At 41.0% G+C, this 27,324-nt stretch overlaps 1 protein-coding gene and 2 long non-coding RNA genes across 9 annotated transcripts in view; 2 read left to right on the top strand and 1 right to left on the bottom strand.

Moving 5' to 3' along the window:
* Nucleotides 1–27,324, top strand: part of cadps2 (Ca++-dependent secretion activator 2) — a 280,025-nt gene that overhangs the window by 79,544 nt on the left and 173,157 nt on the right. For all 7 annotated transcript variants that reach the window (XM_081607676.1, XM_081607675.1, XM_081607679.1 and 4 more), the window contains exons 9-11: nucleotides 13,693–13,759; nucleotides 15,491–15,599; nucleotides 19,081–19,278. In XM_081607676.1, the coding sequence (XP_081463802.1) occupies nucleotides 13,693–13,759; nucleotides 15,491–15,599; nucleotides 19,081–19,278 (374 nt within the window). The remainder of the gene's footprint in view (nucleotides 1–13,692; nucleotides 13,760–15,490; nucleotides 15,600–19,080; nucleotides 19,279–27,324) is intronic.
* The window catches only part of LOC145551906 (uncharacterized), a 133,509-nt gene that overhangs the window by 65,587 nt on the left and 40,598 nt on the right, over nucleotides 1–27,324 (bottom strand). The gene's annotated exons all lie outside the window — the stretch shown is intronic.
* Nucleotides 4,691–5,313, top strand: LOC145551905 (uncharacterized). Its single transcript, XR_014087775.1, has 2 exons — nucleotides 4,691–4,780; nucleotides 5,206–5,313. It is a non-coding gene; the product is annotated as an uncharacterized LOC145551905 (long non-coding RNA).

The raw sequence follows: 27,324 nt of genomic DNA, 5'->3' as shown, positions 1-27,324 counted from the left end.
CTTGTGAGAGCTGTACTAAAAATTGAACACACCTGCTCCCTATGCACACCTTAGACCTAGTAACACTAACTAGTCACATGGCATTTTGGAAGGAAAACAACAAGCAATGTTCCCTCTAATTCTTCATGTGTCTGGGCATACACACAAGCTCCCTGTGTATACTGAGAACCACGGTGCGCAACTTCAGGTGTGCGCACTATGGCCACACACCAGTATTACACCTGTTATAAATCTGGGATCATAGCAAGTTGCATGGCTTAATAAAAGAATCAGATTACAGCAGCAACTTCCATTAGTTTGCTTTTAATTAGAGGTGTGCCGATCGATCGGTCACCGATCATAATCGGCCGATTTTCGTGAAAAAGTGCATGATCGGTGATAGGTGATCATTGGCTCTTGTTGCCGATACCGATCACCTGCATCTCATTTCTCAGCCTGCCTGTGCAGCTGGTCTCCTCTTTCCTTCACTCTGCGCAAACGCGCAGCAACAAATCCTAAGCGATGTGGAACTATAACGCGCTGAGTGAATGGGGAAGTTTGTGTGTTGCGGCGGAAAATTGAAGCAGGTCAAAATGCATCAACACAACGAAGCTAATACGACATAAAAACAATGGCATACTTGAGGAGTTTGGCTACATCGAGGCTCACTGCAGTAAAAAAGGCATATGGAGGATCAGATAGCAGGTAAAGCAGCGCACAGCTACAAACACTCACCCGGATTAGCATGACGGTCAGAAAGCTAAACAAATAACCAGCAAAATTATTTAAGTCTTCGAGGTGCGATGTAATATTTCACAGACGGAGCGCCGCTTCTGCTCCACCTGGTAGTGACTCTCACACCAAAACCTCTGTTTAAAGCTGCAGCATCTAACTTAAAAAAATACATTTTACATACGTATTAAAACTTTCGCTGTCCTAACATGAGACAGATAATCTCTAAAAAAATAATCGATCTCCTCCCTGTTCTGCATAATTACTCCGCTCAGTCAGAAACAGCCACTCAGAACTAGCAGTAATCAGCTAGCCGCCATGCTATCAGGAAGTTTTCATTCAGTAACTCTGGATTGTTTATTGTAATGGATCCTGTATTTGCCTTTGAATGTTAAGTTTTATACTTGAATTTTTTGTCAATGTTGAGAGGTTTTATTTAGCCTCTTCAGAGCCTCCATATGTTATCAGTCTGTTAAAGATAGTATTACCGATAGCAGTACAATTAGCAGAATGCCTGTTTTGTTTAGTTTTCTTCTTGGAAAAAAAAGTTTTTGTCTAAATTAAGGTGAATTCATGGTTCCTTTTTCCACATAATGTAAACGGTAGTGTTTATGATAAAAAAATAATAATAATAATTATGTGATCGGTATCGGCGATCAGCCCTCATGGGTGATCGGTATAGGTATCGGCAGGAAAAAACCTGATCGGCACATCTCTACTTTTAATATAAGTGATTTGCCCCACTTAAAATGAAAAATCAAAAACATTGCTGTTCATGAGATGCATAGTATGTAAGAGTCCTGCTTTGGCCGTGGTGAGAAATGAGACATTACACCTTTCAGACATAACTTTTTGTTCACATTAAAATATTCACATTCTGCACGATGAACTGTGTGCCCCAGCTTGTGAAACTGTATAAATTCTTGTCTGTAAAATATTTAATTACACAGTTTTTTCACATCTGAAAAAACTGTCTTTCTCACTTCTCCAATGGTTGTACACTTTGTCCAGTGTAGAAATGTCTGCTGATCCAAAACTGATGTCTGTGCTCAATGCTTCAATGTCAAATGCTGACCACTCCTTTAATTCATTCTCTGGAAAACGAGCATCTGTGTGACCACAGAGTTTACTAATAAAAAGGGTAATCTCGCCAGTATTTTTCCTCCAACAGCCATTGCATCTTAAAAGAAGCACATTTCTTTTTTACTTTAGTTGATGAATGGATGTCCCACTGCCCGTTCACTTAGCCATGATAGGGTGTTAGCTTTCGCGTCTCTTAACTGCCGTATCATGAACCGTATCGTATCATTGGCTGGACACCTGTGACTCACTGAGTTAGATCGTTATGTGTTATTGGTCAATAGTCAAAACTGATGTCTGAGCTCAATGTTCAGTTTATTTGGATTTTATTTTATGCGCTGCATAGATTTTATTGTGCGCTGAGAATGTACAAGCAGTGCGCAATCGCAAGCGCGCAGCTTAAGAGGGAACATTGACAACAAGCAGCGGTCAGTTCAGACATTTAGGGGTGTAGTCTCTTAGGGGTGTACTCACTTTTGTTTGCGGTGGTTTAGACATTAATGGCTGTATATTAGGGCTGTGTAATAATATCGATTTTGCAATATATATCGATGTTTTTTTTTTGTTTTTTTTTTTTTAGAAAAAATTGATATTCATCCGCAAGTATCGTAACAGTTGTACTGTACAAGTTGTATTGTTTGCTGAATATCGTGATATATATATCGTATCGTGAGCAGAATATCGTGTATCGCATCGTATCGTGAGATTATTGTATCACTACAGCCCTAATGTATAAAGTTATTTTGAGGGAAGAATACATTTACACTGTTATATAAGCTGCACACAGACTGCTTTTCATTGTGATAGTGTCATTTTGTCAGAGGAGAGGAAACCAGCTGCACAGGCAGGCTGAGAAATGAGATGCAGGTGATCGGTATCGGCAACAAGAGTCAATGATCGCCGATCATGCACTTTTTCACGAAAATCGGCCCGCTTATGATCGGTGACCGATCGATCGGCACACCTCTAGTATTTATGATCAAAAATAATTTTAAATTTTGATATATTTGCAAAACGATTGAGCTGCAACATTAAAACATGGATAGAACTGTAACTACATTAATCATAGCTCTTCTTCTGTTCAAACCAGAGCTTTCAGTGGAAAAACAAAAGTTCCAGGTCCTTTTAATGCCATACAAATATGAGAGATAAACATGGATTATATCTTTATATAGACCTGTCTATTGATTTGTAGATTAATAGTTTTACTGGACAGAAATTACAAATCTGGTTCTTAATCAAATCCTAATGAGTCAAAGTGTCATGGAGTCATCAGCCTCATGACATTAACACTGACATGAAAAATAATATTGAAGAAATAAATATATCAAATCTAATTAAAAACATAAATAAGTGTTAAGTTATTTACTGTTATGGTCTGTAAGATATAGTTATTCTCAGTACTAGATGTGGTCTCAACAAACCCATGACACTTCAACAATATCATTTTGCCTTTTATCTGGAAATAGTGTCTGTTTATTCTTGCCATACAGTCTCTGTATTAATTATTGCTCTAAAGGTCTTGCCATACCAGTTTATTCCTCTGTATTTACTTTAGTTTCTTAATTTATTCTTGCATTTTGTTCTTCATTCATTTCCATTTAGTTTCCTTTGATTAGTATTATCCTCTCTTGGTTTATTGCTATGTCCACTTTAGTTTCTGTCCTGTTGCTACAGTTATTTTATCATTTATTGACCATCAGTAATCCGAACCGAACGCAAGCGCTTCTTTTCTACAAACCGTTTTACAGTCATTGGTCAACAACACGGGAGCTAGAATTCTGATTGGCAGACATCTTTGTCTATTATCTACAGTTTAGTTGAGGCGGGCCGTTTGGTCCAATGCTCGCTTTGCTTGAAAAGCCGGACGTCTGGCCCCCAGACGGAGCTCTTTAAGCCCTGGTAGCAAGTCCTCTCAATGTGAAAATAAAATAAAATTTAGATGACAAAAAATCCTTTCAGGGTCCTCGGTAGAAAAATAAAATTAAAAGAAGCTGGCTAGCAAAAAAAGAAAAACAAAAAAAAAATTTCATATAGAGCTCTATATTTGTGTGTGTGTCTGATGGGTACGAAACAGATCGATGAAAGAGGTTGTCCTGGCTGGGATTGCGACCCAGAAAGACGATGGCAGCGGACGTCCACCGACACGGAAAACTCTGCAGCCTCTCTCTCTTCCTCCGCAGGCACAGGAGCACCTTCCCATGCTGCCCAGTGTTCCTTTCCCTAATATCGGCCACAATAATGCACTAGAAGGAAAACATCATATATCAGGCATAAAGTCAGGCGACATGCAGAAGGTAGGTAGAGACTAGTATGTCTCTGCTCCGCAGCAGCTCTGAAACTCCAAAGCCCGGGAGTTTCCCTAGCAACTGTGAGCAGTAAGCTCCATTTTAAAACAGCATTGAAGAGTCTTTATCAAGAATATAACTCCATAAAATAATACGTCCCTCATGAACATTGATGAGTATGAAATATTTCACTTAACATGACAAAAACCTGACAGTAATTTAACTCACAATACCAACGGTAAAACAGGAATTTGGTTTCTAAAACATTACCGCATTAGCAACGACTTGGTACATAAAATTAGAACACATACGACATTACAAATCTCCAGTAATGCTCACCTAGCAGGAAAACATCATATATCAGGCATAAAGAAGTCAGGCGATATGCAGAAGGAAGCCAGAGGCTAGCACGTCTCTGCTCTGCAGCAGCTCTGAAACTCCGAAGCCCGGGAGTTCCCCTAGTAACTGCAGTCGGAACTCTGCCGTAAAGTAATGTCGTACTTGGCTCTTAAAGGGACACTACTCATAAAGTAAAAACCATAGACATCAATACGTAGATCCCTCATGGATCGCTGAGTCCTACGTAAAACCGTCCGCCATCTTCTATGTGGCAGCAGAGGATCGGAGCTCCTTAAGTCCTGCGCTGTGTGTTTCAACCGTTTTACGAAACAAACTGGATTCATTAGGATTACCTTCCCCAGGTAAGGATGAAAGATCAGAATTACTTGACTTTGCAGCCAGAAATTCGCTTTTAAACAACCGGAAAATATTTCCTATTGTTATTTCGGGCTAAATTGGCCCGAAATAACCGCTGATTGTTAGCGTAGCAGCTAATGTTTTCATACTGTTTTCTAATGAGAGAGAGCTGATGAGAAACCGCTGTTAGAGGAGAAGTTAATTAAAAACCAGAGGATTTAGTAAGTAAAGATCAGTCAGGATCAGAGATGGAGCTGCTGGTCTTCAGTCTGTTTCCAGCTCAGCTTCTCCATGTCGGTATTTAGCTATAAAGATGCTACGAGTCAGAGCCCAACATGCTGAAAATGTCTTTCTGAATGTGTAGGAAACATATACGAAACATATTTTCTATTTCACTTTTGGAAAATTTCTCTTTTATTCTTGGCTTTAGCCTGTGAACCAGGACGTCTCAGAAGTCATTGAGTTCTCCCAGTGTGACCAGCAGACTGAAGCCTGTGACCAGTGTTCCAGTATAATAAATACATGTTTTATTCTTTCACTTTTTGTGTATTTTATCTAAATCTGCAGTATTAGTGTATTAATGTAGCTTATGTAATGAAATAAAAATAATTTACTTGGTTAGAATTATTTTCACTCTTTGCTGTCAATAGCAGAGTTGACATACTGTAATATTTATTCTCTGAAAAAAAGTACGAAAAATATATAGTTTAATGTTTGACAATGACTGATTTATAAATCAAAAGTCATTTCTCAATAACATAAAAAATAAATACAGGAACATTATTTGTTTGTCTTGAAATGTTAAATGTTAATGTTAATCCATAATTATGGAATAATGTAAATATATTCTTTAATAAAACACTGTAAAAGTGTGTCTGTTCATCAATTTCATTATAAAAATGATCAGAATCATTTCTATCAAATAAAAACATTGTGCTCTTTATTCAGAAATGCCCCAAAACAATTAAATAATCACATCAAAAGTTAGAAACGCTGTCTTTAGTAATTTCTTTGATTGCCACATATATTAATGTGTGTGAGAAAATGTGTCAATGGCAGGAATCAACTTAAAATACTTTGTAGAACGGCACTTTATAAAGTATAAATATAAATAGAGTATAATATAAATAGAAAGCTGAGTTTAAAATAAATCCATGTTTTTCCATTTTCATTCTTTAAAATCTGAGTTTCTGGCCGATGGGTCAGCTAAAAATGAATGCTTTCTGCTCAGAAAGCTGCACTGGGCTCTTTGGCATCAGCTTTCTCTTGCTTCACCATGCAGCAGGAGAACTGATGTGTTAAACCGCAAGAGGAAGAGGACAAAGCAGCAAAATAATTTTCAGAAGTGACTGCTGACTGCTGCAACATGTTAACCCACAGTTGCATGGAATGGCCCAGACTCTTTGTCAGACGCACCACAACCTTGACTGAAGGCCTTTTCTTTAAAAGGAGACAGCAGGGCTGAAGAAAGAGATCTTCCCATCAATCTATTTTATTCTGTCTTTTTTTCTTGTCTGGGCTTCATAGTCAATTTAAATTCAGATTGTGTTGAACTAAATGAAAATGTTGATGTAATCTGAACAAAGGCAGTTTCAGTCAAGGCAGTGGACCAGTTTCCACTTATGCATGCCAAGCCTTCCTTTTTTAATGTGCCATTTACCAGTTTCCCTCAACATTCTTATCAGTATGTGATTAATCTATCTATCATATGCAGAGAACAATTATATTATCTAATGGGTGAATGCAAAAGCATTTTAGATAGTCTCTAGGACTAATAATATCCTTTTAAAATGCTTGGTCATTTTGAAAATAGAAAAAATGTCTACCTCGAATTTGTTGTTGCTAAACAGTAGCCCAAAACTCAAAGATGGCTTCCAACACCAAGAGCTCATTTCTTATGTTCTTCCTGAGAATTCTCAGGAAGAACAGTCTCTGTTGTGCCAGGACTGAAGTGGAGTTGGAGTCCCAGTCACTGATGTAGGTGCCCAGGAACTTGAAATTGGGCACCATTTCCTCCCTCTCCCCATTTATAATGATGGCCTGAATGTTTACACCCCCTAAATAACGTCAGTTCCTTCGACTTGGAGGTGTTCAAACGGAGGTGGTTAGTGGAGCACCAGGCAGACAGTCGTTCCACCTCCACTCTATACCATCTCATCTCCTCCAGAGATGAGCCCCACCTCCGTGGTATATCATTAGCAAACTTTATGATGGTATCGTTTGGGTGGCTGGGGCTACAATTGTGGGTGTAGAGGATGTAGAGTAGGGGGCTTAGCACACAGCCTTGTGGAGACCCAGTGTTGGTGTTCAGTGCTGAGGACAGGTGGGATCCTACTCTCACCGTCTGGGTGAGATCTGTCAAGAAGTCTATGATCCAGTAGCAGATGTTTTGGGGGAGACCCAGGTCCCCCAGTTTCCTCACCAGTCTGCCTAGAATGATGGTGTTAAAAGCTGAACTGAAGTCCAGGAAGAACAGCCTCCTGGAATGCTCTTCCTGGAGCAGCAACATAGGAGCCCCACAGTGCACTGTACTCTCACCAGTTCTTTTCACTCTCTGCACTTCAGAAATAGAAGAAGCGGGACATAAAACGGAGCGACAAACTATTTGTGAATTATGGCATAAAATCAGAGAATCTGACGCTGAACAGTGAAAAATCAAAACATGATGTGAAACACATGACGATTAGGTGGCGCAGCAGGTGATGAGTGAAGATTACTGATGGTCAATAAACGATAAAATAAATCTAGCAACAGGACAAAAACTAAAGTGGACATAGCAATAAACCAAGAGAGGATAATACTAATCAAAGGAAACTAAATGGAAATGAATGAAGAACAAAATGCAAGAATAAACTAAGAAACTAAAGTAAATACAAAGGAATAAACTGGTATGGCAAGACCTTTAGAGCAATAATTAATACAGAGACTGTATGGCAAGAATAAACAGACACTATTTCCAGATAAAAGGTAAAATAATATTGTTGAAGTGTCATGGGTTTGTTGAGACCACATCTAATACTGAGAATAAATATATCTTACAGACCATAACAGTAAAGAACTGATCACTTATTTATGTTTTTAATTAGATTTGATATATTTATTTCTTCAATATTATTTTTCATGTCAGTGTTAATGTCATGAGGCTGATGACTCCATGACACTTTCAATTTGACTCATTAGCATTTGATTAAGAACCAGATTTGTTCTTTGTAATTTCTGTCCAGTAAAACTATTAATCTATAATCAATAGACAGGTCTATATAAAGATATAATCCATGTTTCTGTCTCATATTTGTATGGCATTAAAAGGACCTGGAACTTTTGTTTTTCCACTGAAAGCTCTGGTTTGAACAATAAATGCCATGTGGGTGAAGTTTTATGGATGATGCTCTGATGTCCCATTCTCCTGAAGGCAGCACAGAGCTGCACCACCAGAAACTGTGAAACACTGAAGAGAAGAAGAGCTATGATTAATGTAGTTACAGTTCTATCCATGTTTTAATGTTGCAGAGCTCAGTCATTTTGCAAATAGTTCAAAGTTTAAACTGGCACGTTGTTCATCTTTTATCTGGTCATTTTGTGGAATATTTAACAACTAGAAAATGACAAAGAATAAGAATATTTTTTCAACTCTGATTGGCTGCTGGTAGACCTACAAATTTAAGTTGAATGTTTATTGCATTTTTCATACTCGCCTGTGAAAATAATTTCTATTCCCATGGCTTTTTTGTTCTCTTGGAAATTATTTTTGATGATAAATACAGAAACAAGTATAAAAATCTAAACATCTACAATAATGATAGTAATATTATTAATAAAATAATAGTCAGTGCAAAGTAGTCTACAAATTCTTTGGTGGGGGGCAGTGAGGGACCTGGATAAAGGCTGGGGGGGCGCTGGCCCAAAAAAGGTTGAGAAACACTGATTTAGCAGTTGTTAGGTGTATCAAAGATACCATACCAACTTTATTTATAAAGCACTTTAAAACAACTACAGCCGATACAAAGTGCTGTACATTAAAACACAACATAACAATAATAAAAAATAAAAACTCTTACAGTTTAAAAACAAGCAACATACAATTTAAAACTAGGTCCTGCTGGAGTTGAAAGCCAAGTAAAATAAATGGGTTTTAAGACGAGCTTTAAAAGTGGACAGTGAAGGGGCCTCTCTGACCTGCAAAGGCAAGTAGTTCCATAACTTGGGCCAATGACAGAAAGCCCTGTCCCCTCTGAGCTTCCTTCTGGATCTTGGTACCTCCAAGAACAGCTGATCTGCTGACCTGAGTGACCGATAAGGTATGTAGGGGTGAAGAAGCTCAGAGCTAAGCCGGGGAAAGATTATGTAGTGATTTAAAAACAAACATAAGAATTTTAAAATGAATCCTAAAATATACAGGCAGCCAGTGAAGTGAGGCCAGGACAGGGGTCACATGCTCCCTCTTCCGAGTTCCTGTCAAAAGTCTTGCAGCTGCATCTGAACCAACTGCAGACGTGAGAGCAGCGACTGACTGACTCCCAGATAAAGTGCGTTACAGTAATCCAGTCGAGTGGAAATAAAAGCCTGGATCACTGTTTCAAAATGCTGCCTGGAAAGAAAAGATTTCACTGATGCCAATCGCCTTAAATGATTAAAGCTGGACTTAACCACGGCTCTGATTTGGCTGTCCAATTTAAAATCACTGTCCACCTTAAAACCAAGATCTGTAATAACATGTTTAAAATGTACCTCCAAGGGTCAAAGGTCAACAGATGAGAACTCACAGGAGCCACTGGGTCCAAACACTATCACCTCTGTTTTGTTTTCATTAAAATTTAAAAAGTTCAAAGCCAACCAAGCTTTAATATCACCTAGACATGCCAGGAGATGTTTAATGGAATGGACATCCTTCTGCTTCAGGGGCAAATAAATCTGACAGTCATCAGCATAACAATGAAATGAAATCCCATGTTTCCTAAGTATAGAACCCAGAGGCAGTAAATAAATAGAGAAAAGCAGAGGGCCCAGAATTGAGCCCTGCGGGACACCATAAGGCATTGAAGCAGTAGATGATTCAGAGTCACTAATATTCACTGAAATAGTTCTCTCCTCCAGGTAAGACTTGAACAATTTAAGAACAGTGCCATCAATACCTACAACGTGGTGAAATCGCGATATTAAAATGTTGTGATCTACTGTATCAAAGGCAGCAGTTAGGTCAAGTAAAATCAGAACAACATGGTGACCAGAATCACATGCAAGAAGGATGTCATTAAAAACTCTTATTGAAGCAGATTCTGTACTATGAAGAGTTTAAAAACCTGACTGAAAAACCTCCAGAATGCCATTGTCATCTAAAAACTGTCAGCTGACAGTACACAATTTTTCTAAAACCTTAGAAAGAAAAGGCAGCTTTGAAATAGGCCGATAATTAGCCAGAGCAGTATGATCAAGGCCAGGTTTTTTAAGCAGTGACTGCACTACTGCATGTTTAAAACTAGCAGGGACCACACCTGAGGACAGACTGCTATTTATAATTGCAAGAACAGGCTGCCCTATGCTAGATAAAATATCTTTAAAAGGGACAGGATCATGGGGGGAACCTGATGGCTTAATGTGGCCAACCACATCCTCTAAGACAGTCTAAGACAGTCACAGGATCGCATCTCTGCTTTTTGCGGATGATGTGGTCCTGTTGGCTTCATCGGAACGTGATCTGCAGCTCTCACTGTAGTGGTTCGCAGCCGAGTGTGAAGCGGCCGGGTTGAGGCTCAGTGCCTCCAAATCCGAGGCCATAGTCTTGAGCCGGAAAAGGGTAGAGTGCCTTCTCTGGGTCAGGGGGGTCGTCCTGCCTCAAGTGGAGGAGTTTAAGTATCTCGGGATCTTGTTCACGAATGAGGGAAGAGGGGAGCGGGAGATCGACAGGCGGATTGGGGCAGCGTCTACTGTGAAGCGGGCGCTGTACCGGTCCGTCGTGGTGAAGAGAGAGCTGAGCCAAAAAGCGAAGCTCTCGATTTACCAGTCGATCTACGTTCCCACCCTCATCTATGGTCATGAGCTTTGGGTCATGACCGAAAGAACGAGATCACGGGTACAAGCGGCCGAAATGGGTTTCCTCCGCAGGGTGGCTGGGCTCTCCCTTAGAGATAGGGTGAGAAGCTCGGTCATCCGGGAGGGACTCAGAGTAGAGCCGCTGCTCCTCCACGTCGAGAGGAGCCAGTTGAGGTGGCTCGGGCATCTGGTCAGGATGCCTCCTGGACGCCTCCCTGGTGAGGAGTTCCGGGCACGTCCCACCGGGAGGAGGCCTCGGGGAAGACCCAGGACACGCTGGAGGGATTACGTCTTTCGGCTGGCCTGGGAACGCCTTGGGATTCCCCCGGAGGAGCTGGAAGAAGTGGCTGGGGAGAGGGAAGTCTGGGCCTCCCTTCTGAAGCTGCTGCCCCCGCGACCCGACCCCGGATAAGCGGAAGAAAATGGATGGATGGATGGAAGGATCATGGGGGGAACCTGATGGCTTAATGTGGCCAACCACATCCTCTAAGACAGTCACAGGCTCAAACTGATTGAAAGCAGCAGAGCAAGGGACTGAAACAGAGTCAGGAGCTGTGATAAGAGCCCTGGTACTACCAACCTTTTCAATAAAGAAATGCAGAAAATGATCACACATGTCAGGAGAAGCTTCCAAACAGGCATTCTGTGGAATATTAAGCACAGAGTCAATGGTGTTAAATAAAACATGTGGGTTATGGCTGTTTGAGGAAATGATATTTGCCAAATATTTCCTTTTTGCCTCTTTAACCGTGCTCTGGTAGTGACGCCAACAGTCTTTTAGAATCTGAAAAGTAACCTGCAGTTTATCCTTTTTCCACTTTCGTTCAGCACGGCGACATTCCTTCCTTGCAGCACGAGTTCTGTCATTAAACCAAGGCTCAGGTTTAGTCCTTGGCTGCCTGATTTTTAATGGAGCAACCGAGTCCAGGATGGTTTGACAGGAAGAACAGAACCAGGACCAGAGCTCTTCTGTATCAGAGTGGAGGAAGTCAGATGATCCACAGAGCTGAAGAAAAGCGGTGGAGAATTGAGTGGCAGTGGAAGGGTTAATAATCGGACAGCGCGAACAGCAGCGAGTTTTAACTGCAGTAGGTGTCAAACTAACACTGAATAAAACAGGCAGGTGATCCGAGAACACAGAGTCACAGGTTTCCAGGTTAGTCACAGGCAGACCGCAGGAAATAACCAGGTCCAGTGTGTGTTCGTGCTCATGTGTAGGACCAGATACGGCCTGTACCAGGTTAAAAGAGCCCAGAAGGCTTAAAAAGTCCTTTACCAGAGGCTTATCAGGACAACACACGTGTATACTGAAGTCTCCAACAATAAGAACATGTTCATAGTTAGTTATAATCCCAGCTAAAAAGTCAGAGAAGTCGCTTATAAAATCCTTATTATATTTGGGGGGCCGGTAAACGACAGGACAGAAAACTGGATTTACGTGTCTCATCTCAAATGACGTAAACTCAAAGCTGGGGAATGATGTCTGTAGAAAACACTGCTTACATTTGTAGTCCTGTTTGTAAACGGTCGCTGTGCCTCCTCCTATCCCCATGGTGAATTAAAATAAGCACAATCCGCCGGTAAAAGCTCAGATAGAGAACTGGACTCACCAACACTCAGCCACGTCTCAGTCACACACAGAAAATCCAGGTTTTGGTGACTAAAAAAGTCCCGAAGAATAAAAGTTTTATTCACAAGCGACCTGGCGTTTACCAGGCCAATCCTGACAGGAGCTGGATCATGTGCTTCGACGGGTCAGGAAACCCGGCACAGCGGTCTCAGGTTTTGGAGACACCGTCGGCACATTTTGAGCCGTGAAGGGCAGGGACGGCGGAGTAGAGGGGCTTCAACCCCGACCACTGGCACCAAGCAGACATCAAGGGGATCCAAGAAACGCCGAGGCACCCGAGAGTCTAGAAATGATCCATGCGATGATCGGGTAAAAGCAGAGCAGTGCGTCAGATAAAACTTCAGCTTCACCAGCCGGCCGCTTCGTCTACCGCGACGACGACTAGGTGACGTCTCCTCCGTGAAAGCAACGCAGGAACCCGGAACAGGTGACTCGGAATCTCCGACAGAGCGGGGGCAAGGATTGTTGGCCAGCAACGTCGAATAACTCCATATCCTGGACCAAAGGTTGGAGGTCTAGTAGTGTGTTGCGATCGTACACCAGCAGAGACTCAGTTCCGTAGATGACACACGTCAGTAACAATACAAACATAAGCAAACGTGAGAACGACAGACGATCAGCCACACACACCGGCGCCATCTTGGATTTCACTTCAACTCCTTCAATGGGCTTGAGGCTGAGTACAGAGAGCTGGTGGACCACTTTGTGTCATGGTGTGGGAACAATCATCTCATCTCTAATGTGAACAAAACACATTAGAGATGCAGACCTTCTACAAGTCTATTGTTGAGAGTTTAGTCTCTTCTGCCGTCTATTGCAGCATCAGAGCCAGAGACCTAAAAAGGCTGATCTGGTTTGGATCTGATTCTGTTCTATGGATGGCTATGGAATTTCCCCAGAACACAATGCAAAGAAGGATTCTTCATAAAATCAAGAAAGCTATTCATAACCCTAACCATGCTCTTTATGAGAATGCTTGCAGAAAAACAGTGTCTTTACTCAGTCTTCTTAATTAAATTTATCTTTGGGCTCAATAAAGTATTCTTGAATTTTGATTTTTTTTAAAAAAAAAGCCTCAGTTTTGCATTCTATGGCAATAAGAAATCAGCATTTTCATCTTCCAATATTGGCATTAAAGTGATTTCTATTGTGTCATTTGATTGAATTCACTTTAATTAAATTAAACAGGATTCTTTAGAATTGTTGAAACATGGTAGCTACTATGTGCTTTATGATCTTTTTCTGTTTGTACATCAGGTACCTGTATGCTGTAGGACACAGAGTCTGGAAACGCTGGAAAAAAAGATATTTTCTTCTTGTTCAGGTAAGATGCTCCTGCGAGTGCGACAAAGTTTGCATGAATTTAGCAGGTGCAGAACCTCAGGTCAGAGATCCTTGAGCTCCAGAGGATGGACTCCATATAAAACCATATTTACATGTAGAACTAAACACCAGGGTTTATATTTCACCTGATGTTTTTTTCCTAATCAGAGTGTAGTTTTTAGTCAGGTCTTACTGTAAAGCCCTTTTGACAAACATTCTCCACCAGTAAAATCTGTTTGAAACCTTCTTTTGTTCCTTATTTACTAAAAATTGGTCAGATGAAAGAAAATCAAACAAAAGAAATGAAAAAAAATCTCCTCTTAGTAGTCTCATAGATTTCTCACCTAATCTAAACTCAAGATTAAATTATTTAATCTGTACTATACTTTTCTTGAACTTTCATTTACTTTCTGAGCACTAACTTGGGATCTTTGTAGGTCAAGAGAAAATAAGTGAAAAATCATTTCATGTTTTTGTGAAATGTGGCTGCTTGGTTTACTCTAATTGAAACTCCTTCAAAGGCTAAAAAGATCAAGTCTTTGGACTGAGGATCTACATTCACCGATACATTTACAATATATTCTAGCCTGGTAAAAACCAGCACCTTATTTTACACTTTGCTTCATCCAGAGGGTCTGGGCCCTCAGCTGTTGACAAACAATTGCTTTCTGGAGGTGTGGACAGTGTTGAGGATTTAAATTTGACTCAGTCACTAACATTTGTCTGTGGTGTATATAATGCTCCAGTTTGATGCTATGAAGTTTAGTGGATATTGGCTGCACTGTAAACAGCCGTCCTTCACTGCGAAGACAGAAGAGCTGAGCTAAATGAGGCAATGTCATAGGCTTCGCCCTTTAAGACTATCGCTAGTCAGCGCAGCACTGAAAAAAGCTGTTGATGTGAATTCAATACTTGGAAGCGTGGCCAACACAGAACAGCTTCCTTCACTGCCTCCACTGGCATTGACAAAACTACAGGCACACTACAATTCTAAAAAACGCAGAAATTTATCTTCAACATTCACAACATTTCTTCCTGTTCACTGACTGGTCCACTAGAAAATCTACCAGAGAAAATCTATGTGAAGGGGAAAAGTCCAAGACTGAGCTGTGAAGTGACATTTGAACTGAGCGGAATAGCACAGGAAGGCAACGACCAGGCTAAGTATATACAAATAAGTGTTAAAAACAAAAAGGAGAAGAAAAACCTAATGTATATTCATGATTTATTGCTGGTTGTAAAAAGTATTCATACACTGATTTTTTTCACCTGTTGTCATGTTACTCTATATGTAGGTCATAATTGTAAAGTACAAGATAAGTAGTATATGTTTAAAAAGTGTGGCTTGCATTTACAATGTACTGAAATGAAACACTTTCTAGAAACTTTAGGTGCACTAGCAGTTTTTCCCCCAGCCCTGTGCAACAGCTGTTTTTTATAGCTCAACCCATAGTCCTCTGAAGTAAGAGATGTTATTAAAGTTGTATGAAATGTGAAGTTTAGATATTTGATGTGACAAAATGAGAAAAATATGATGTGTGAACTTTTTGTCTGAATTATTGAAAAATATCATCATGTTTGATATTATTGTGCCAGTGCTGGTAGAACCTTTGCTTTCTACTACTTTAGTACCAAAGAATTTGTCAAAAAAGAGAGAAAGATGAGATGTATTGATAATTGATCATGCTCATTTTGGAGGTGCCAACTATAACTATGTGTTTGTTTCCTTTAGGTGAGTCAGTACACATTTGCAATGTGCAGCTACAGAGAGAGGAAAGCTGAGCCTCAGGAACTGATGCAGTTGGAGGGCTACACTGTGGACTACTGCCAACCTCAGACAGGTAGACACAAACGTTGAAACTGAACCACATTTATCCTCAGACAATAACCTAACATGCTCACAAAATAAAGAAAATAAAAATAAAAGGATGTGTGTTTAAGGCTATTGCTAGTGGGTTAAAGGCGAAGCAGGATGTAGTCTATGTATCACTGGGTCCATCCAGACCACCATCATGAAGCATCACACATAAACAGTCTCAGCCTAGAGTGTGTAATTATGCACTCCCGGCTTCCCATACAGCAGAAAACCAGAGAGGAGAATAACATCTGGTTAGAAAGGTTGAGACAAACAGACCTGCTGCTGTGAACGGAACAATAAACGTTATGAACTGTAGCGGTTTAACGATGAACAGAACAGGCAACTTATTATACAGCAGTTTGGACAGAATGATAATAAACATCAGCTGAATCATGCATTATGATGCAGCAGAAAAGGCCACTCAGTGTAAAACGGACACAACACGGGAAAAACCTGGCCGTTTTAACCAATTTACAACAGAAGACACAAATTGTGATTGAAAAACATCATGTCACCCTATGTTACATGCAAGAGTGAGACAATATCATCACGTAACAAAAATAATTTTTCTGTCATAACTCTGAGTTTTTCTCTGAGACAAGAAGGAGCAACAGAGAGAACGGAAAAATTGCTCAATCTCTTTGCAGACATAAGGGCCAACAGCAGAGCAGTTTTAAAAGATAGGAACTTAAGAGCAGCCTGAGCTAAAGGCTCAAATGGAGCTTCAACCAGAGCGTGCAGGACCAGTGTTAAATCCCAGGGAGGAGCAAGTGGGTGTGACACCTGTCTGCTTCTGAGCACACCTCTCAGAAACTGCTTCATCAGCGGGTGGTTGACCATTCTGTCACCAAAAACCCTCATAGCAGGAGGAAATAACTGCAGCATACTTTTTAATGGTGCTGAAAGCTAAGATTCTGGAGAAATGACAGCACGCAGCCTAAAGGCCATGAAATGGGCTCCATGTAGTGTCCTGCACACCAGTATTGAAAGACTGACCATTTTGAAGCATATAACGCTGTGGTAGAAGTGGCTCGTGCGCCCTGAATGGTGTGCACCACACCCTGAGGGAGACCGAGCCTCTTTAGGTGCTCCCGTTCAGCTGTCAGACCCAGAAACGCTGGCCTATCTGTGGGTGGCTCCTGATCGCTCTCCCGGCCTCGGAGAGCGCATCCTCTCTCCAGGGCAGCTTCCACGAAGCCTGTATGAAATAGAACTGTGCACTCTTTTATGCATGAGACCCCTGGAGTGTTCTCTTGATTGTTTCATGCCTGTTTTGACAAATGCTTTAATCTCGATGGCAACCATTCAGCTGAGCAAAATGGCTCCCCCTCTTTTCTAGTTGCAACTCCTCCTGCACTTTCCAATCTACCAAACTTCCCCCTCACAGATCAGCCCTCCCCACACCGCTCCCACTCTGATCCTTCAGACTAGCCAGCAGAAATTAGCAAACACCTGGAAGAACTGTGCATCTGCTGAGCTCATCATAGGAGCTACTTCTCAGTGAACACTGGTAAAAATGATATTTGAGGATTAATGGAGTGATGTTAGGCACCTTAAATGCAACTGAAGCTAGGATGATCAACTGTTATTGTCTCATCTGATTTGAAGACAGAGGTTCAGAAAGAGCAGGAGTTTTTAAAGAAACAGAGGCTCAATTTCAAGCAATTAAATTAGGAAATAAGATTTATTTCAAATCATACTTAATATAGAGTGCATCACAAAAGACATTTAAGTATATCTTTTCATGGGACAACACTGACAAAATGACACTATCACAATGAAAAGCAGTCTGTGTGCAGCTTATATAACAGTGTAAATGTATTCTTCCCTCAAAATAACTCAGGTTTTTTTGTGTACAGACTTCAGAAGAGGCTTACAGACTCCAATGAAATATCTAAAGATATTATATATATTTTGCTACCCTTTGGTAAAGTTTTTTTCAAGGTGTACAAACAGATGACTTCACCACTGCAGGTTTATAATCAGCCATTCAGCCAGAGAAAGGCTGGTCCCTGGTCCAATACTGTAAACCAGGAGCTACCTGTAAGGCTGTCCAGCATGTCTTTTATTCTGGGAATAGGATGTCTGTCAGGTACTGATTTTGCGATTAAGTTCTCGATAGTCTACACAAAGTCTGAGCTCGCCTGATTTTTTTCACACACAGACTATTGGCAAAGAATAGGATGGCTTTGATTTTTTAACCCAGCCTCTGTTTATCAGGTCCTGCAGGCAGGTTTTTACTTCCTGGTACAGTGGTTTTAGGCACACTAATGTAGATCTTTTGATCTTGGAGAGTAATGTGCATGCAGAGACTGGGAATACAACCAACATAATTTTCATCTTTGGCAAAAGCCTTACACTCCTCGCTGAGCATTGTTTTCACTACAAGATGCTGCTCACCAGTTAAATGATCCAACTGTACAGGAGGATCCCGAATATCACTTGTCACTCCTGGCAGGTGATGAAACTTTAACATCTGCTTTACTTGTCATATTCTTAGTTTGTTGGTTCTCTACGGATTGCAAAGCGGCTGGATATACTGCTTTTACGGCCCAGAATGAGAAGTGGTTTTAAAGTGACATTAAGACCCAGACACTGGGACCATGGCTGAGTTGCCCCTTTTCACCTTAAACAATACCTCTTGTATATGAAGTCCATCTGGGATGCTGGTGTTCAGAGTAGGACGAAACAACATTACAGTGTCCTTGTCAGCCTGGATGTGAGTTAAACAACGAATGGTTAGAGTTTCATCACACCAGGATGTTCACATAACTTTATACTTTTGGCTGTCTGCGGATACATTTTGAATGTTAAATAAGGTGTTATGATCAGTTACTCAGTACTTGAGTAGTTTACCAAATACTTTTTAAACTTGCTTAATTAAACGTGTTTAAGGTATGCTACTTTGACAAGAGTACAATTTTGGTGTACTCTAACTTTTTAAAAACAAAAAACAGCGCCATAAAAGTCGGCAGACGTCCCACCACATGAGAGTAGGACGACACGCCGTGGTGATCGTCCCTTATTTTGATTTCTGAAAGGTGGCAACCCTAGCCACTTCTGTAAATTGTGCTTTTTTTCATAGCTTCCTTCATCTTATCATCTTGTGACAATACTGTTGGCTCCCATTGCTGAACAACTTTAACAGCTCCATCCATTATACCATCATCCAGTTTATTTCAACAAATGTGCAATCAAATAAAGACAGTTAAAATCTTAATTACCTACATTCAAATTTAATGCAAGTTGTGATACAGTGTAACTCAGTTTATAAAGCCATAACAGCGCATCGTATTGACGCCTCTTTGGAGGAATAAATCTTTAGAGGTTTAAAAGATCATCTATGGTGAGAAAATCTATGGTGATAAGAGAAACATTATCTGGCCTATGCTTTGCTTATACAACTAGCTCATCAAGCTTACTCAATATTTTCCTCATTTCTTTTTTGTTTTTGCAATTTTTAGGTCTGCAAGGAGGCCAGGTGTTTTTTAATGCTGTTAAGGAGGGTGACCTGGTGACGTTCGCCTGTGATGACGAACAGGACAGAGCGCTCTGGGTTCAGGCTATGTACAGAGCCACGGGTCAGTCCTATAAACCAATCCAACCAACACACAACAAAGCTGCCAACTGCAAAGGAGGACACAGAAAACCATCATCTATCAGTAGGTGTCACTGGGTTTTAATGACTGTTTAACGACTGATCATAAAAAAGGTTGTCATGTTAATAATGTTCAAACTTTCTACTCAGAGTAAACATTAATGTTGATATCTCCATTGTTTCCCATTAAGAACCTTATAGGCCTGATGTAGGACTTATTGGAGAATGTTCTTGCCTGTTGTCTTTTCCTCAGTGTTGGCATGTAAGGCAAAAAAATCACACAAAAAAAAATGTCTCGGGTAATGTCTTGAGTTCCACTATCTACGTTATAACACTTTGTCCGCTCCCATGCTCTTCTGCATGGGAGCGGAGCCGGCGCCATGTCAATTGCAAAGCCAGTGGGTACAGCTCACAGTAATCTCAACAGTACAGAAAAGATCCTGATTACAACTTTGGAATTGTGGCGGACACAAACGTATTTCCGTATTTCACAGCAGCATGTAGACTCTTATTGTGAAGGAGAGAGAGGAGGAGAAGAAAAGATCAAGGGCTGTTCCTCATTCTTTTTCTGGTTTTTGGGTGTTGGAAGACATTGAGAATAAAGTGAGACTCAAAACACTTTTTCGTCTCTTTCTGCTGACTTCCACATTAGTGAACCCGAACATCTGAACATATTTTTGAGCAAGAACTCACCAGATGCTGCCTCCAATTCTCCACCAGCGGTGATTTCAGACCCAGTTTCTTGCGAGGCAGCTGTTACTCCAACTGCTATGGTCTCATCTTCTTCTGCCGCTTCATTAGCTGTTTTTGCTCATGTTATCAAGCTTCCGGAATTCTGGCAGCACAATCCGGAACCATAGTTCCAGCATGTGGAGGCCCAGTTTCTTATTGGGGGGATAACCACAGATTAGACTGTTGCTGCATTTGATTCTGTTTCCACCCGCCGTCTGATGGGTCTACAGTGGAGCCCACCAGCACTAAAAATACATTGTGCTTAAGGAGGACCTGCTACGGCTTTACCAACTGTCAGACGTGGAGCAAACTGATTGCTTGTGGTCTCTGAATAACTTGGGGGATCATAAGGCCTCTGAGCTGATGGGTCACTTGGCTTGGGAGATGTTTCCATTCTTTTCACGCACCTGTTTACACGGCAGCTTCCACCTGTTCTCACCACACTGACCAGCTCCGGACAAACAATTATCGTTCCCTGGCTTCCAGCTACTAGTGTGCATGCACTTTTACTAGGTGTGACTCAAGGGGGGGTCGGAGATTGTTGATGCCATGTCTGCAGTGACAGAGCGGCAGAAGGACGTCGTTCTCTGCTTCTATCATCGCCATTCGGAGTAAAGGCGAAGTGCTGCATTTCTCCATCTTCATTCACGCAGCAGAACACATGGTGCACCTCTGTCAGTTGTTTGTTCGCTCAGTTAGCACGACTTGATTGTGAACCCAATGCCAGTTCGGACTGCCTGCTGTTGAGGTCCAGGGACACACAGTGTTGTCTCAAAGGACGTTTCTCCTACCTGCCAAGGCTGAAGCTTTTCCCAGCCCTCCCTCAGTGAAACTCCTGCAGGAGTTTTTGGGGATGGTGAACTTTATAACTGTTTCATCTCATGAGCAGCTCATTTTATGCCCTTTGTGCAAAGCACTTGGAGGCAAAAAAAGTGGACCAATGGATAAAGTGGACCCCGGAGGGTGTAGGGATAAGCTGCTGCAAAAAAGACCTTGGCTAATGCTATGCTTTTGCCATTTCCTGATGATGGAGGCCAGATGGTGGACAGAACTACTCGGTGGCCAGAGGCGGTTCTGCTGTCGTCAACCACTTCAGTTGATGTGGTATTTATCTCCTCCTGAGTGTCCCGATTTGGTGTGCCATTGGATTTGACCTCCAACAGGGGTACCCAGTTCACCTCAAGAGTTGTGGACTGCACTGGCAGAGAGCCTTGGGATTAAACTCCACCATACTGCTGCCTACCACCTGCAGGCTAATGGTCTTTGTGAGAGGCTGCACAGCATAATCAAAGCTGCATTGCAGGCCTCATTGGTTGATAATGGCTGCATGGATCACCTGCCTTGGGATTTATTGGGCCTCCTAAATAAGACCTGCAGTTTTCACCAGCTGAGTTGGTCCTGGGCCAGTCTTTGATAGTAACAGGGAATGCCTGGGTAGTTTCTGTTTGTGTGTTTTGGAGAGGGGACCTAAGGATTTTTTGGTGGAGTTGGGGAGTAATCAAAAGAGTATTTTGGTGGACCTTTTGAAGCCAGCTCATGTGTTACCAGTGGACCCGGTGGAGTTGGCTCAGCCACCTCATCATGGCCGTCCCCCAGTTTCTTTGCCCACTCTTCCGGGTTTTCCCGCTACAATAGGGTTGTCCTCCTCAGGTGGACAGTTCTGTAGTAGTTGGTCCGGAGAGTCTTTCAGTTTCAACCTGTTCCCGTATTTCATTTGTTTTGTTTCTTGTTGTTGCTATGTTTGTCTTTTTATGTGTTTTACACGTTATGCGTTTTTGTTTTTGTGACATTCTGTATGTTCAGGAGGGCCTTTGTGGTGGACTCAAATGAATATCTTTCACACCAGAATGGAGGCTCTTATTTTGAGGGGAGAAGTGAGAAGAAAAGATCAACGGTTGTTCTCGATTCTTTTTCTGGTTTTGGATGTTGGAAGACATTGAGAATAAGATGAGACTCAAAATACTTTGTCTTTTTGCTGGCTTCCACTGAATCATCAATCATCTAAACAATTTCATCTTTCCCTATAACCTGAGACTAAAATTACTTTACGATGTAAAGACTTGGCAAAAGGAGAAAGAATTTCATACCATGATGGCTGGATAGAAAAACCCCTTTTGAATGGTGGACTTGAACCACCATTTTAGAATTGTGTTGCTCATGGTGGCAGCACATTGGTGTAGCTTTGTACTTTCATTGAGATTTTTTCTTTTTCATTCCTGCTTTTCTGGGGAAAAAATTAGCTTTTTTAAATTAACCGTTCCTTCTTGTTTTGGATGCTCTGAAGTTGGACAGATTTTTGGCAATATTTTTCATACTTTGCTATTCTGATATGCTGTGTAACCTAAGCAACAGTAGCACCTGCAACTGTGTGCACGGTGCGTACCTTGACATTTTCCTTTGAGGTAAAAAAAAAAAAAAAATCTATATTTTTATAATATATATATTATTAAAAAAAAATAAAATAAAATATATATATATATATATATATATATATATATATATATATATATATATATATATAATTGTATGTTTTGTTGTTTTCCCCCTTTGTTATTCACAAAATTGTGGGGGAAAAAAACCCTAAATTGTCTTTTGTGTCAAAATATCCTGTATGTAGTCCACATCTGTATGTGTCTGTGGGGGCGGGCACATGTCCATACTAAACCTAAATGTTATTGGTCAGATTACTTTAATTTGGCGGCTTGGCGAGCTTTCTGTAAGTTAAATGTGACTGTGCAGTGAAGTTTGCTAAAAATGAATAAGTTGACTTTTAATCATCACACAGTTGTAAGAGGGATGCACTTTTACAAGTTTGTTTGGTCACACTTTATTTGATGGGGTGTGCATAAGACTGACATGACATTGTCATAAACATGACATAACATCTGTCATGAACATGAAGGAGTCTTTATGAATGTTGTCATAAAGTGTCATTTGGTAAATAATGACACTTTAAATGCAAAGTTGGCATTTTTAATGGACTTTCAAGGCAACTCCATTGACCAACCGTGACACCTGTCACTCTCTTCCCCAGAGTCACACTAGGCTGGGAGAGTTAAACAGTTAAATCTAATCAAAACGTTTGTCATAAAGAGAGGAAATTAAGCAAACATTGTCGCTTCACCTCTTCCTCCTCTGGAAGTCTCAGACACACCACCTGAACCTGGGAACCTCCCCCGTCCCCCCTCCCCCCTCCCCCCATGGATGACATGGTTAGGCTTTGCTTTTCTGACTTTATTTTTTTTGTCAAAAATATAAGTATGTCTCCAGCCATATTATTTACCAAGAGAATTCCCCAGTGTTCTTTTGACAGCTGTTTACATTCCACCCTCCATTGTTGCTGATAATACATGTGATTTCATCAGTTCTATTGTTGCTAGGATACAGACGGAACACTCCAATGTATTTGAGGCAATTTGATTTGATTTCAATCACGCCTCTTCTCTACTGCCAATGTTTCACCAGTTTGTCAGCTGCTGCACATTGGATCAGTTTTATCCTAATGTCAAGGATGCACATGTCTAAAACCAAAACATCCTCTGGGGAAATTGGATCATAATCTTGTTTATCTCTGTTCTTAATATGAACCCCTTGTGAAGAGACTACCTGCTAGGAAGATGACTTCAGGAAGTGGTAAGAGGAACCAGAAGAAGCCCTACAAGGTTGTTTTTAAGTAACTGATTAGATTGCTCTTTGGCATGACTGAGTGTGACTGACTATATAAACATCTGTGAGGAGAGCACCGTCCCCACCAGTGAGATGCTTCCCAAATAACAATGCATGAAATGATTGATCACCAGTGAACTAAAGGAACTGTTAAACAAGAAAAAAGAGGCTTTAGGGAATGAGATGGGGAATTATTTAAGAGTATACAGAAGCAGCTCAAAGTAAAGATTAAAGACAGCAAGGAGAAGAACAGGAAGAAGTTGGAAAATAAACGGCAGAGGAACGATATCAGAGATGAGTGATCAGGGATGAAGAAGATCACAGGCTTCAAGCAAAAGGAGGATCAGAAAGATGGAAGTCTGGACAGAGCAAATGAGCTGAATACATTTTCAACAGGCTCGGTTCAGGAACAAGCTGATCATCATCATCCTCTCCTGTCTTCATCCACACAGACATTCCAACTTCCTCTGACCCACTGCTCCATCTTCCACCTCAGTCATGGACTCTTCTGCTTCCACAAGTTTGTCTTCAACAAAATCAGGAGATGCTGCTGCTCCTTTTGCTTCTCCCTCCCACTTCTCTGTATGTAGAAGTCAGGTGAAGAGGCAGCTGGAGAGACTGAACTGGAACAAGGCTGCAGGTCCAGATTGTGTCAGCTCCAGAGTCCCAGATTCTGCAACATCTGTTCAACCTTAGCCTGATCAAAGAGATATTTCCACTGTTCTGGAAGACGTCCTACTTGGTTCCTGTATTGAAGAAAACGCACCCATCAGTTATTAAGGACTATAGACCTGTTGCCCTGACAACGCACATCATGAAGGTGTTGGAAAAACTCCTGCTGGCCGACCTGAGTAAGCAGACAAGCACATATTAGGACCCTCTGCAGTTTGCTCATCATAGTTGATGATGCCATCATACACCGGCTTCAACAAACTCACCGTCATCTGGACATAGCAGGCAGCACTGTGAGGATCATGTTCTTTTATTTCTCCAGTGCATTTAACACAATTCAGCCTGATCTGCTCTGTGAGAAACTCCAGAATACACAGGTGGAGGCCTCAATAGTTACCTGGATCTATGGCTACCTCACAAACAGACCACAGTTCATGCTGAAGGACTGTGTATCTAACCAGATGTTCAGCAATACCTTGACATATCAATATATAAATACCTCTGTGTTCATCTAGACAACAGACTGGACTGGAGATGCAACACTGAAGCGTCTATAAGACGGGACAGAGCAGCAGCATCAGAACCAGGGACTTAACAAGGTTCTACAACCTGATAAAGAAATCTGTTTCTGTTGTGGTTCTGTTCTGAGGACAGCAGTGGAACCTCTGGAGATAACTATGCAGAGTGTCTTCAGTCAGAGACTTGTTCAAATTCACTGGCATACAGACTGCTTCTGTAACGGGTATCACTATCTACAATAACTACAACATTTAACTTCCTTTTAGTATCAATAAAATATTTTTTAATATTGAATTGATTTTTTATTACAGTTTGATATGAAGGCTTATGAGGGCACTTATGCATAACAGACATGACTAATAACGTATCTGTAGCAAAACAGAAAAGTCAGTTATATCATATACATTTTCTAAATGTGAACTGAACTACTTTCATCTAATTGGTTTTGTTTTAATTTAAGCAGTGGTTGAGATGATATTCTCAAACTATGATTGATAATGTTTTGTAATCTTTAATTGAAATAACTGTCTCCAAAAAATGTTGCAGAAGTAATAAAAATGGTATTGAGCAGTTTCTTTATTGATCTGCATTGATTGTGAAACTTTTGTACAGAAAATTCTAGAAGTTATTTAACTCAAACTTTTAAATATGGTCTTATTTGTTTACAATTTTTTAACATACATTTGATAGTTCTTTAAAGTTTTTTGGAGTTCAGAATAAGAGATACAGTGGGGCAAAAAAGTATTTAGTCAGCCACCAATTGTGCAAGTTCTCCCACTTAAAAAGATGATAGAGGCCTGTAATTTTCATCATAGATGTACCTCAACTATGAGAGACAAAAGGAGAAAAAAAATCCAGAAAATCACATTTTCTGATTTTTAAAGAATTTATTTGCAAAATATGGTGGAAAATAAGTATTTGGTCAGCTACAAAAGTTCATCTCAATACTTTGTTATATACCCTTTGTTGGCAATGACAGAGATCAAACGTTTTCTGTAAGTCTTTACAAGGTTCTCACACACTGTTGGTGGTATTTTGGCCCATTCCTCCATGCAGATCTTCTCCAGAGCTGTGATGTTCTGGGGCTGTCGCTGGACAACACGGACTTTCAACTCCCTCCACAGATTTTCTATGGGGTTGACATCTGGAGACTGGCTCGGCCACTCCAGGACCTTGAAATGCTTCTTACGAAGCCACTCCTTCGTTACCCGGGTGGTGTGTGTGGGATCATCGTCCTGCTGAAAGACCCAGCCACGTTTCACCTTCAATGCCCTTGTTGATGGAAGGAGGTTTTCACTCAAAATGTGACGATACATGGCCCCATTCATTCTTTCCTTTACACGGATCAGTCGTCCTGGTCCCTTGGCAGAAAAACAGCCCTAAAGCATGATGTTTCCACCCCCATGCTTCACAGTAGGCATGGTGTTCTTTGGATGCAACTCAGCATTCATTCTCCTCCAAACACGACGAGTAGAGTTTTGACCAAAAAGTTCTACTTCATTTCATCTGACCATATGATATTCTCCCAGTCATCTTCTGGATCATCCAAATGCTCTCTAGCAAACTTGAGACGGGCCTTGACATGTACTGGCTTAAGCAGGGGGGCACGTCTGGCACTGCAGGTTTGAGTCCCTGGCGGCGTAGTGTGTTACTGATGGTAGCCTTTGTTACTTTGGTCCCAGCTCTCTGCAGGTCATTCACTAGGTTCCCCCGTGTGGTTCTGGATTTTTGCTCACCATTCTTGTGATCATTTTGACCCCACGGGGTGTGATCTTGCGTGGAGCCCCAGATCGAGGGAGATTATCAGTGGTCTTGTTCCATTTTCTAATAATTGATCCCACAGTTGATTTCTTTACACCAAGCTGTTTACCTATTGCAGATTCAGTATTCCCAGCTAGGTGCAGGTTTATCATTTTGTTTCGGGTGTCCTTTGACAGCTCTCTAGTTTTGGCCATGGTGGAGTTTAGAGTGTGACTGTTTGAGGTTGTGACCAGGTGTGTTTTATACTGATAACGAGTTCAAATAGGTGCCATTAATACAGGTAACAAGTGGAGGACAGAGGAGCCTCTTACAGAACAAGTTACACGGCTGTGAGAGCCTGAAATCGTGCTTGTTTGTAGCTGACCAAATACTTATTTTCCACCATATGGTGCCAATAAATTCTTTAAAAATCAGAAAATGTAATTTTCTGGATTTTTTTTTCTCCTTTTGTCTCATAGTTGAGGTACATCTATGATGAAAATTACAGGCCTCTCATCTTTTTAAGTGGGAGAACTTGCACAATTGGTGGCTGACTAAATACTTTTTTGCCCCACTGTAATTGAATTCAGCAACATGTGCAAGTTTCTCTTTTCTCATAATGAAATTAGAATTACAACCTGTAGTTATTTGAAAAACACTAGACTTTGTCGAGAAAAGTCAAGCTCATCCCACTTCCCCATGCTGGAGATTTTAGTTTAATAGTCACAATAAATGAAGTTACCTTACAAATAATTACACAGGTGACATTAAGACCCAACAA

Source organism: Poecilia reticulata, chromosome 6 (assembly GCF_904066995.2).
Source record: "Poecilia reticulata chromosome 6, P_reticulata-male-v2, whole genome shotgun sequence".
In the NCBI taxonomy this organism is placed as follows: domain Eukaryota; kingdom Metazoa; phylum Chordata; class Actinopteri; order Cyprinodontiformes; family Poeciliidae; genus Poecilia; species Poecilia reticulata.
The sequence above is the reverse complement of the archived record's forward strand: the minus strand, read 5'-3'. Positions and strand labels throughout refer to the sequence as shown.